General features: G+C 38.5%; 1 protein-coding gene across 2 annotated transcripts in view; it reads left to right on the top strand.

Moving 5' to 3' along the window:
* MAPK11 (mitogen-activated protein kinase 11) overlaps positions 1 to 12,932 on the top strand; it is a 31,696-nt gene that overhangs the window by 2,206 nt on the left and 16,558 nt on the right. For both annotated transcript variants that reach the window (XM_032688707.1, XM_032688709.1), the window contains exons 2-3: positions 11,065 to 11,194; positions 12,057 to 12,115. In XM_032688707.1, coding sequence (XP_032544598.1) covers positions 11,065 to 11,194; positions 12,057 to 12,115 — 189 coding nt within the window. The remainder of the gene's footprint in view (positions 1 to 11,064; positions 11,195 to 12,056; positions 12,116 to 12,932) is intronic.

Raw genomic sequence — 12,932 nt, 5'->3', positions numbered from 1 at the left:
AAGTCTTACAGAAACTACTGGAATTAAACAAATTCTTAAGTGGTTTGATGAATAGAAGCCAAGGTCCTGAACTCTAAGCAGTGACTTTAAAACAGGAACAGTTGTAACAAATTTTTTCTGCCTCAGTGAAACTGTTCTCTAGTTCTACCCTTTTTTTTTGTTTTGAACAGTAAGTTATCAGTCATGTCCAATAGACTTGGGTAACTGAATTGATAACTGATAATAAGAAATATATTGTAAATACTTGCATTTAAGCATCCTTTGCTTGCAGCTCAAAATCAATAGAAGAGTTTGTGTCGGGAGGCTGTGTTTTGGCCCAATTTATTGACATTTTGTAAGTCTGGTAGAATTAGTGTTTGAGTTATTTGCAGATGCATCAAGTATGCTATTGAGATAGATATTAGCAGTTTAAAACAGATTCATTTTTAGAGAGTTATCTATACCAAGCACACTGCTTTCACATTTGTTTTTCTTAGTTTTTATTTAGATGTGGAATATGCATAAAAACCAAATCTTCCTTAGCATTAAGAGCTCTACTGCTTTTCTCACTCTTTTAACGACATATCACAAAGAACTTTTTTTTTTTTAAATCCTCCAGACTCAGCCACAATGTTAAGCTGTGTTGCACTTCAACATCCACATGAACTGCAGAGAGACCTCTGAGGTCTGTCCCTCAAGTACTTCTCCCTGGTAGAACTTTTTGTGTTACTCATGTTTTTTAACTCCATGGAAGGCTTCCTCTTATCTGAGGAAGCTCATGGATGTTCTGTCATTTGCCACTGTCAGATCTGACTTTTTTCAAGTTTAGGAAAAAAATTAACGCCCTGTGGAAGTGGGGGCGGTGTGTGGTAGTTTAGTTACATGTAAAAGTATCAATGGCATCTTCAGTTTTACATTTTGGTTAATTTCACTCTTCTCTGGGTATTTGTTTGTTTTGTTAGAAAATGTCAAATTTACACACAGAACTTGTTTGTTTTGGAGTGGTTTTCTTTTTGTGCTATAGCTTTTCTTATCAAGTTGAGGTTTTTTTATTGATCTTGAGAAAGATCAAGCCAAAACTCTGTTAAAGTTTTTTTGAAAAGTGCATTTTCAGTGTCTATCCTCAAATTTGGATTTACCTCTCACAGAAGTCAAAGAGCTGGTTGACTCTTAACAGACCAGGCACCGAACCTGCTAATTGAGAATTTTGAAAAAATTCTGATGTCAAGTGCAGCATTTAAGCTAAATTAAGGCATTTAGATGGGAAGCAAGCTAGCTTACTTTAGAAGCAATAATCTTCATCTACAACCATTTTGTTTCAGTTCTAGAGAAAAGAGACAAATTACATCTCAGGTCAAACTGCGTTTTAAACTCTTGTTCCTCCAGAATTCTGCCTTTTAAATAAGGATTCTGGCTGTGTTTGAGTCTTCCGACTGTCCCAGTGATATTGCTTATAAACTGGACCTTTAGCCTGAAGCATCTCTGCCTTTCTGTTGTATTGTGGTGGGTCCACTATGGTTTGGTACCTGGCCACCTTTTACTCTGGGAACTGGCATTGCTACCTGCCTTGAGAAAGAGCTTCTTCTTTTTTAAAGACTACTTATTGTACCACAAATTATGTAATGTGGATAGATTTTTGGTTTGCTGTTGTTTGGGGGTTTTTTTAAAGCCTGTATGCTTCCTTTTATGCTGCTTTTGTAAACTGTGTTCTAACCTACTTAGTCCTATTTTTGCCTGGGAGGGATTGACAGCATTCTGCAGCATGCTGTCTCTGATCTCTCCAACAGGTTGTTTCACATTAGCATATTGCAGTCTCCGTGTTCTGCCTTCTTTGGAAAGAACAGACGTTGCAAGATGAACCAAAGTGAGTCCAGATCTTCTTCACAACCAGAAACTCCTGCACTGTTTCCTCAGAGGCTGTTGGCATCAATAGCACTTACGCTCACTCTCTTTTGATTTTGAGTATACAATGCCTAACACCAACTTAGATGGCATAACACATTTGTAAAAAGAGGCCTGCTAAGTCAGAGTGTAATGGCATGGGCCTCAGTTCAACAAAAGCAGGAAAGCAAAGCCTACCTTAAGTCATTTACATGATGCAACATGGCAGTATTCCTCTGTCCTGTTAACTTTACGTGCATGCTTAAGATTCACTAAGTTTGTGTCCTGGCTAATTTTGGGTAGAAACAGGACAAGGTGGATGCTGTTTAGGCTATTGTTCTGCTTCGAAGAAGTACAAGTGGAAAAATAGAAGCAGAAGACTTTATTCTTGAAGTTTAACCCCTTCTTTCCTGTCATCCACTATGTTCTGTGCTTCTGGTTAGATTGTACTCAAAAGTGTTTTGAGGGCAGTAGCTTGCGATACTGGAACATAGCATTGCTGATGCTGTCCTTTTCACATCGAGAACCTCTAAGGATATGCTGAGACAACTCAGTAGCATCTGAGCAATTTTAAAAGCTGATATAAATTGTCTTTGACTGACAAAGAGAAAAATTTCTTCATCCAAGGATTGTATTTGATGACTTGCATATTTTTTTTAAAAGGATCTTTTTACTTAGCTGTAGTGATACTAAGTGTATGATTTCAGTTGTGAGATCAGGCTACTGGAGTTATGGTGTGTGTCACTGTAACACTACATGCTGCTTTAAATAGTAAATGCTGAGATAAACTTTTAGAGTAGTAGTAACACACAGCTGCTGTGTGTAAACACAGCTGAAAAATGAAGGTGGTATAGATCTCTGCAGGCTAAACACAAACCCAAGCATGTGTAGCTTTCAGCATACTCCCTTTGACTGTTCTTTTGGATTAGATCTTTTGTTTCCAATACAAATACAGGTGCTGAACTTCACCCTACATATGGTTATGTTGATTGGAAACTTTTCATACAATGTTGTTAAAATATTGTTGTCCAAGGTCTGTTAAGAGTTGTCTATTTTTGGTATATGTCATTCAGAAGGAAGGTATTGAAGCCTTTCATTAGTTTTGCAAATATTTACAATGTGCCCTTCTAAGCATATTCAAAGCTTGAAAACTGAGTGAGAGATGAAGGCTGACATGACAGTCCAGTCAGAAGCAGGACATCTCTTAAGACTGAGTAAACGTAATAACGATACTTAGAAACAAGGCCTTGAAGGCGAGGTTGCAAGAGAGAGGAGAGCTAAATAAAAGGAGTTGCATGACCAATGTTACATCTTAGAAGGAGAATCTTTGCAGCAGTATTGCTAGAGTGAATGGATGAAAATAAGTGAAGCAACAAAAAAATGTTACAGAGTGAGACCTTTAGAGAAATGTAAGGAAATAGCTATTAGGAACAAAACCACAGTGGCATTTGCAGCTACAAAGCCAAGAGAGGTCAGGAATTCAAGAAATTTTGTAAAAGATACATAAAAGAAGATGGAAGAGTTTTTCTGAGCACTGGCTAGGAAGACATCACTAGACAGTTTGTTGAAAGTGGTTTTGTCAGAGTACTAGAGTGGAATGCAGATTGCTTGTCATTCCTTTGTCTGGTTTCATCCTGAGTGTTTTCCAGCTGTTGGAACAGTATAGTTAACTGACTTTGGAAAGGAAAGGGAAATGGGTTGGTAATTAGTGAAGTCAAGGTTCCTCTTTTAAATGAGAATGTTTAAACATTTAATGAAGGAGGTGTTTGTGGAGAAGAGTGAGAAGAGCTGAGAATTGCTATGCCAGAGATTTCTATATAGGATGCTGTCACCAAGCCTGTGAAGTAGTTTCAGAGTAGACGACATCTGTGTGTGTGAGAGGAGGGTGATAGAGGGTCTTGCAGGAAAGGTGAAGAAAAGGCAAGGTTAGGAGAGATCCTTTTTAGAGAAAGGGGAGGCATGGAATGGAAGAGAGATAAGAGGCACAAGATGACAGTTGTGGCAGAAAGGCAGTAAGGGTCATGGAATTTCAGCCTTCTGTGTGGCTGTAGGGATACATTAACAGAGGGTATTCTCTGCAGAGGGACTCCTCCATCCCCACTTTATATTTTTTTATGATATGCACCCTCCTGACTAGATGAGGCAGCAGTGGCATAGCTCCCTCCTTTCCTGCCCTGCTGTCAACCAGGATTGTGATTGCAGTTGCCTGATGGACACAGTCCCTGTTTCAGAGACCTGAAGGTCTTAGGGCCTGGTTGCTTTAACACGGCTTCCCAAGGAGCTGTTTGCAATTTCAGAACCTATTAGTTAGTTGATACCAAAAATATATTAAAATAGTATATTAAAAAAAAATCTTAGTTCTGTCCATACACTTGGGAAGGGAGAGGGCAAAACCTCTATGTGACCTGGTAATTAATTGCTACCATTTAAAATTTTGGCTCTTGTAGAGAGAGGAAACAGGAATTGTGAAGTGGGAGGAGGAATAGGAAAAAGAAGAATGAGAGTGTAAGCGAGATTTTTTCAGTATAGGTTTGTGTAAAAGCACTGATATTTTTCACATTAAACTTTATATCCAGATTAACCACACGCATTTCTAGCTGAAGCTTCAAAGCCCACAATGTGTAACTCCCTGTCAGTCTTTTTTAATGAAATGATGAATGGAACACATTTGTCATTAGCAGTGTACTGGCTTAGTGGCAGCTGACTGATTTTCTTGTTTACATACTGACATTGGGCTTGTAGGCTATCTAAAATACATGATTATTTTAATATCCGTGAGTTGGTTGTACATGCTGAGGAAGCTATCAGCTTATGACCCCAACCTGCTCTATGTTTTTCTCACAACCATGATTTTAAATACATCCCTCCCACTGGTTTAAGCTGTACTGTCTGTAGCTTCACCTAGAGTGTGACTGCTCCTCTGTAAAGTTATTTGAATGTTTAAGTCACTGTGGAGGCACAGAAAACATATCAGAAACTGAAAAATGGCTTGTGAACTCAGAGGCTGATACAGCACTTTTATTATCATGTTGTTACATTGAAAGAAGACTGGTGATGTATTCACATAAACATATGGAGAGCAATTATTTTTTAATATTTTTCTGTGTCTGCTTAAAACATAAAGCCAACATATTTTTATGTTGATTATAGAACAATTATGTTGCCCATGTAAGAGATATTTTGTGGTTTTATATTTAGATTTTGTGGTAAATTAATATGAGATAATTAACAGCAATTGTACTAAAACCAAAACAATTGAGGCTAGTGCTCAGCATGGTGTGTTGGAACAATATCCAAGTGATGGGATGTAATTTTACAGTACAATAACTTGTCATCATCAAGCAGGTTTGGGGTTTTTTTGTCTATGAGGAGATTAACTCTCTAGTTTCAGAGTTGGCCATTAGTCATCCTCTCATATTTTGTCTTGCTACGGTCTAATTTTTCTTCATGGTTTCCTTTTGATGCACTTATTTTGTAATTTGTGTGGTTTAGCAAACACACTCTTTGCACTTTAGAGCCAGCTCTTAGAGAGTGCAAATCACCAACATGAACTTGTAAAAAAGTAACAAAACATTTATAAAGAACAAACAAAAACAAACAAACCATTTCCTGGTACTTTTAACTCAAATGGGCTGTGGGTGGCTGTCTGGTGTTGTTCCCTTGCTGCTCTGCCAATAGGTATTATGGTCCATTTTTTAGTGTTCGATGGATGGTGTGTGTGCTTTTTGCAGACTACTCTATATCTCAAAAAAATAGCTCTGTTTATTTCAATAAAAAAGAAGAACAAGATTCTGGAGAAGACCCAGAAGTCAAAGTTCACAAACTAAACCTTTCAAACAAGAATCAAAATCCATGTTATTCATGTGATTAGTTTCTTTCATTTACATGACATTTATGAGAAATGTAAAAAGGGTTGATATTCACTGTAGTTGTGAGGAACCCTAATTACACAATTGGATACTAGCAAATGTCCCAGGGCAAAGTTCCTGTGGTCCCTCTTTCCTGTCTTTCTTGCCAATGCATGGTGCAGTAAGGACTGTCCCCTCAGTGATGAGGTTTTCTGTGTATTGACCCCTCTTCTGTTCCTTACTCTTCAATACTTGCTCACATATACCCTTCTACTGCTGTTGCTTGCTTTTCTCAGGAATTCTTACAAATTAAGAGGACATGTCCACAAGGAGGTTCATGTCTCCTGTAATAGAAAGAGTCAGTGGGTACAGAAAAGGGTGCTGAGGTCTGTGGATAAGCGCTCAAAATTGTGTATCTGTGTTTTGAGCATCAATTGCTTTTTTTTTTGAGGGGGGGGCTGTTGGTTTGGTTTTCAGGAGGGGGTTTGTGTCCCTTAACACTTACGTGTAATGGGGGACTCTTCCCATGTTCTGAAGGAATGTGACCCAGGGAAGGTAAGAAGCTTGTGTTGTGCTGCAGTGAAAGAAACAAAAATAGAAACCTGGAACAATATGTGGAAAACCCAGACCCAGTGTCATTGTCACATGTGCTGTGTACAGCATTCTCTCCAAGTCTTGGTATAGTGTGTCCAATCAGTTTCAAACTTCTGATGGTGTAAGGGTAACAGCCTCCTAAGCTGAGACACTGAATTATAAAAAAGAATGTTGGAAAAGTTAGTCTTCTGGTTTTTGCACTTAACCCCAAATCAGTCTCTTAGAATGCATATATCTAATTAGTTTGTACAGCTATAATATTTGTGAAAGCATAAAATCAGACTTTGTAGACAACCAAAACCTTGTGGTTATCTGGAGTGATGGGGATGGAATACTGTCTGACTCAGGTAACCTACAGCAGGGGGGGAGGTTGCTGCAGGCACAAGTCTGGCACCTAGTACAGCCAGCTTTGGGTCATGCCTTCATTCTGCATCAGCTGGACCTGAGCTAGCTCCAGGAATGAAGAGAACTCACTAGACTGAACACTCATTCAAGCTGAACTTTTTCCAGGCATTGTGGGTAGTAATGTGCCCAGCTGATAAACCCGCGCCAAGCCCAAAGCACTGGGAGTTTCAGGGACTGGCTGTAGTTCAATGGGACCAGCTGATCCCAGGAAGAATTCTTCCTACGTTATATACTAGACTTTACTAAATAGGGTAAGAGGTGGCTCCATGTGTGGTTTGTTAGATCAGGTTCCCACAAACAGCCCTCCAGCTATTGAAGCAAATTCAGTCCCAAAGGCTAAGTAGCCATAGGTGAATGGTGTGCTTCTAGTCCCAAAATCGCTGAGGGATCAGAGTGGGCTGCACACATGAATGGACTGTCTGTCTGCTATTACTGCTGTGCAACCACAGGGGATAAACTGTCCATGGATACTAGGGAAATTACTGTAAGTACAACCATAGTTATAAGCATCAGCTACCAAAACCTGGGTCCCATCAAAAGTCATGAAGTTAGCTTGAAGCTGTTAAAATCTTGTGTTTTCCGCCTCTTAAGTTTTTAGACTACAGTAGCTTCCTATGTTCATATTTTTCTCTAATACCTTAAGAACTGGGTAAATGTGCATATAAATAGAGGTTCGTATTTCATCTAGTGGAACTTCAATAGAATTCCTAAATATAGGAGTTGACAACACTGAAAAGGTGGGTCTAATTTAAGCAATGATTGAAAATAACACTAAACAAAAGTCTCTAATCTGTGTGAAAATGATACCATCCATGTAAGCAGAATAATGTCTTTTTATCCTTGATCTTGGAAAGAGAGACAGCAAAAAATGTGTCATAACTGATGGGTTCTTGGTCAAGAATGATCATATCTGAAAAAGCTATTGCTAAGATTGTTACGAAGTTGTTTCTTGTAAATTAAAACAATATTAATAATTGTGTTTCTTTTTAAATTATGATAGAAAGTCTGTCTGAAGTGGTGTTCCCATATTCTGTTGAGGCATGTGAGCATACTGTGTAGTGATGGTGACAGAAATACTGACAATATGTAATTAAAAAGTCACTTATTTTCACTGTGTACAACAAATGAAATGCCAACAGTAAGGAATAGATTAGAGATGGGAGATGATATCCCTTTGCAAATATCAAAGTTTATCTCCGTCACACTATTCTGTTCAGCTGCATGAAGTAACAACATAATCAGAGATAAAACACTTCAGAAGAAATAGTTTCAGAGAAACCCAGGAAACAGTAGCTGAACCATTGGAAGGATGATTTGTTTCCATGTGTGAGTATAAACCAGATATAAACACAGGTATTTGGCCAAAGCTGAAGTATGTAGAAAATAACCTTGGAAAAGAAAAAGTCACTGTAAGTTGCTGGCAGTTGTTTGTGAGGCAATGCAAACACCAAGAGACCGGCAGAGAAGCCCTCTCCAGTCTCAGGGAAGAAGTGGGAAGTTGTGAGTCAGACATCATGCAGGGTAAGGGAAGGTGAGGATGTCCTGCTTACTGCTGGGGCAGAGTTCATTTTCTTCTTAGTAGATGGTACAGTGCTGTGTTTGGGATTCAGTATGAGAATAATGTTGATAACAGTCTGATGTATTGGGTTTGCTATGTAGTGCTGACCCTAAGTTAAGGACTTTTCAGTGTCCCATGTTCTGCTAATTAGGAGCTGTGCTGGAAGCTGTGAGGGAGCACAGCTGGGGCAGGTGACCTGACCTGGCCAAAGGGATGTTTCATACCATAGAATATCATGTGGTTACTAGGATTATTAATATTGTTAACATATTTGAGATTATTATTATTGTATTTTGTTTCAATTATTAAATTGTTCTTATCTCAATGCATGAGGTTTACTTTCTCTTTCTGAGGTGGGGGTGGAGGGGAGTGAGCAGGTAGGGCAGCTGTGTAATTAGTTGCCAGCTGCAGTTAAACTGTGACAGAGGGCCTCTAACACTTTTTTTCCCTGTTAAAACAAAGTAGTTAACAACATAGGTTTGGGGTTTTTTTTAAGAAGCTGTTTTCAGTCATTTTACGCTGTTTACAGGCCCCCAAGGAAGGATTTGCAAGTGCCAAGGTCAGGTGGGTCCATATTTTTGCTCTGATAGGCCTAGAGCTGTCCTATCCAGGGACTAGTCTGAAAGCTGAGCATTTTTGGGGATATCACACAGAAAGGGAAGCTGCTCATCCTGCCATCTAAGTTTACTCAGGGGCCAATGAGGGATTTAAGGGACAAACCACATTGCAGCTATGATGATGCAATATCAAGACAGATAGACCTAGTATTAAAATGTGATCACAGGGGCAGTAGCAGAGGTCACAGATGCGAGTCATCCTTGAATCTGACAAACAAGACAGTTCAAACATACTTTTGAATGCTTTACTGTTAGTTACTTGAATTACGATGATGGGAAATCAGGCAAGGAAGGAGCCTGAAGGCATTGGCTCTGATGATCACTTGGTGCACTTAGTTGAGTGTGGAGGAACTCATTTAAATCAAGTCAGTCACTGGACTGTGCAGCTTCAATACATGATATTTCATGGTTTCCTATTGGAGGTCTCAGGATTCAAGTTGCCTTTTTTTCTTTTCCTCTTCTCCTTACATGATTCCATCCTAGGTCTAAAAAGCTGCTGTCATAAGAATTATTGAAGCTAAGAAGATAGTGCTTTGTACCATCTGAAAGCTTCATAGCCTTGAGTCATATGGAAGATAAAAAGTAATCCATCTTAAAGATCAGTGGTTTTTAAATCAGTGAAACGCACATTTGGGCTTAGAATTGGAGGGAGAGTGATGTTTATCATTATAATGGGATTTAAAATCTAATTCCTCCTAGCCTTTTGTAATGTATACAGTATTTCACAAACCAGTATAAGCACGAGTGGGAAGGCTTGTGAGTTGCTAGAAGAGCTGAAATGTTAAGCAGACTGCTGTTTTGGGCAGTGTTATTTATTTATCTGGATAAACATTTCCTTTTCAAAAGAAGTTGGAAAGGATATAGAGAGTATGCATCTGTGCGACTTGGCAGCGTTCTCCAGTGGCTTCACTGCCCATGATTAAACACAAGGCAATTACATCTAATCTTTGTTGCATTAACAGCCAAGCATTTGCTTCCTTTTTATTTCTTTAGATTTATTTGTGCAACCTTCATATTGTTCCTGCAGCTGATCATGTGGAATTTAAGATATCTCTGTTGTCAGTTCTTCTCACACTGTTTGTTCCTTGAGCTGCTCCATGTATTTGAGCAACACAACATCCTCATATCCTGAATAACTCTGTCCCTGCCCTTCTCTTGGAACAAGTATCTCTGTGATATCCCTTCCACTCACTTGTCAGAGTGATATCAATCATCTTCTTCCTATGCATTCTTTCTGCTGCTCAGGGAATGCCCTTCCTCAGGTGCTCAGCAAAGCCACAACACTTTACACCTTTAAAACTTCCCTGAAGATCAGCTTCTGTGATGCTTGCAAGGAACTAGCAATGTAATCTACTTATCTGTTTCATTTATCTCATGAGTGACACTCTCCTTCCATGGTGCATGCAAGAAACTTGTTAATTAAATCTACTTACTTTTACTCTGGTTTTTATGAAATTCTGGATTGGCCTTCACCTGGTTGGGTGAATTCTAGGGTAACGGTATCACAATCACCTTTTGGATGCCACACTGATCTTTCTGGCTGTTTGTTGCTTGTATCCTTTGTTGCTTCTCATTAAACACCACCTTGCCCTGTAGATAATGAGGCTTTGCTCTTCACTTGGCTCTTCATGACTTGACCATAGCACCAAATATGAGTGGGAGTTCACCTGCTTGGAGCTGATTATAGGCTCAGTGTGTTAGGTTGGGAGCTACTCCAGGCACAATCAATGTTTTTTGTCTCTAGCAGATGTCTCCTACAACAATTTGCAGGAATGTCTAAAACACTAGACACAATGGCAGTGTTCCTCTAATTAGTGAAGATTTCAGTTTGTTCAGTAAAAACAAACTTCAGAGTTTGAATCTCCATATTCCCTACGAGCCTTGCATTGGAGCTGGAGGCTGGAGCTGCCCTAATAGAGCTAATTTTCTGGTTATTTTTTCTGCCATATTGGGAAGGGTTATGCAGGGATAAGTTCTCAACAGTACTGTAAGCATTAGTAATTTGCTAGATGGAAAACAAGGGAACTGTGAATACTCAGAGTTACTGCTGACTGGCTCCTTGGGTGTAGTCCCTGAGTAGAAGATGAAAGAGCCCCCGGGAGAGTACAGGTTTCATTGTATTACCTGAGAGCTTTGAACTAGAACATGCCATCAACATGGACTTTTTCTTTTCCTCTTCCAGTTCAGCTTATGATACCAAAACAAGACAGAAGGTGGCAGTGAAAAAGCTTTCAAGGCCTTTTCAGTCACTTATCCATGCACGGAGGACCTACAGAGAGCTTCGGTTGCTTAAGCACATGAAGCATGAGAATGTAAGTGGACAGTGAGTTCTTTCCCTTAAAGTTTGCAGAATAGGCTTAATTTCAGTTAGGTTCAATCTTTTTTGAAAAGTATATGCAACTGTCTAGCTACCCAAGATATCTGGACCCAGCCATCTGGGCTTTAGAGGCTTTCAGTAACAGGCTGCATTTTTATTTTAAAAATATCTAATTAAATCTTGAAGATGAGGTTAATGAAATCCAAAACAAGTGGTCCTACTTTTCCCTAACTAAAGTAATAAAAGTATTCTCTTGAAAAATATACTGTTGAAACATCTTGAACCATAAGTTCAGGGCAAAAAAACCCTGCTTTTTCTGGATTTGGATTATGTCAGACCCTCTTTAGGCCCCACATAACTGAGTACTGTTCTAAGTTTATGTAGTAAACAGTTGATTTCAGTGTGGTATCCACCTGCTTAAGGGTAATTTGATGACCTGAAGCCTGAAAAAAATATGGTGGATTGAAAAGTATCCTGGAGAAAGGATGCTATAAAAGTTAAACAAGAACAGAACAAGAAAACCCATGAAATTGTGCATAATCTTAAGTATAACAATTGTATAAAACATGTGTCAACTTTTCTGTATTGAGACATTACTTTTCCTGCCTTAATTTTTGTTTGTCTAAAATCTTGTCGTAATTATTTTTTGTAATTAATATAATTTTTTGTTGATCATGGATATAGCTGAGGTGATACCTGTATAGACCTATAGACCTATAATATTGTGCCAGTTTTCGGGATGAACATATGTCATATTTTTGTAAGTTTCATCCCAAAAATGCTGAGTGCTGTCAATACTAATTATATACTGCTTTGCAGATTTCTAAAAATAAAATGTCACTTCCTTCACCTTTCAGGTTATAGGATTGCTAGATGTTTTTACACCTGCAACATCAATAGAAAATTTTAACGAAGTGTGAGTAAAATTTTAAAATCATTCTGACTAGTTACAAAGTAAGTACATACCACTCTGGTTTTAAAAAGGAAGTACATACATTTCTATTCTAATAGACTTGCAGCAGAGTTGACTTTGTAAAAACCTTTTTGCAACTTTTCCACAAAAGAGGTTGCAGGAAGATGGACCTCATTTTTGTACATTTTAAATGATAATTAATAAGATTATAGGTATATGGTGAGTGGTTTAATGCTGCATAAGTTCCAGTAAGCTTGAAACTTTTTCAGTTCAATTGTGTGTTAGCTGTAGATTATCTTTTCACAGATAGACAGGATAGTTCAGGAATGCAGGGAAATAGTCTGTTGTTTAACTGAGACAAGGTAAATTCAGGCTAGAGTCCTGACTAACCTAGGATTAGGTATATTTTGGTGCTACTCAAAGACACAATTTATGCTGAGTTCCTCTTGGTTTACATAATGTATAAACTCTTAAGTAAACAATTTAGCAGAAGAAATAGTAATTAATCTGTTTTTGTCTCCATGGAAATTAGTGGCCAAACCCCTTTGACTCTGAGGCAAAATTACACAAAATTACAGTTACTGGGTATGACAGATGCATACTTTTGTCCCAGTGCTGTTTTTGGAAAGAATCAACATTTCTGCAAAATTTGTCAGAAAATAAAACTTCCAGTGGGAACAGGGAGGGAAGTTATGCAAAACACTCTTACTTCAACCAATCTAATGTTAATCTCCATCCTCCATCATCAGATATTCCAAGGCCTTGCAGGTCTAGTATTTTCAGTGCCTCAGGCTCCCATTTAGGTCTTGAGTGAGGCTTC

The sequence above is a fragment of the Chiroxiphia lanceolata genome, chromosome 5 (genome assembly GCF_009829145.1).
Source record: "Chiroxiphia lanceolata isolate bChiLan1 chromosome 5, bChiLan1.pri, whole genome shotgun sequence".
Lineage (NCBI taxonomy): Eukaryota > Metazoa > Chordata > Aves > Passeriformes > Pipridae > Chiroxiphia > Chiroxiphia lanceolata.
This window is presented reverse-complemented; position numbering and strand designations above follow the sequence as displayed.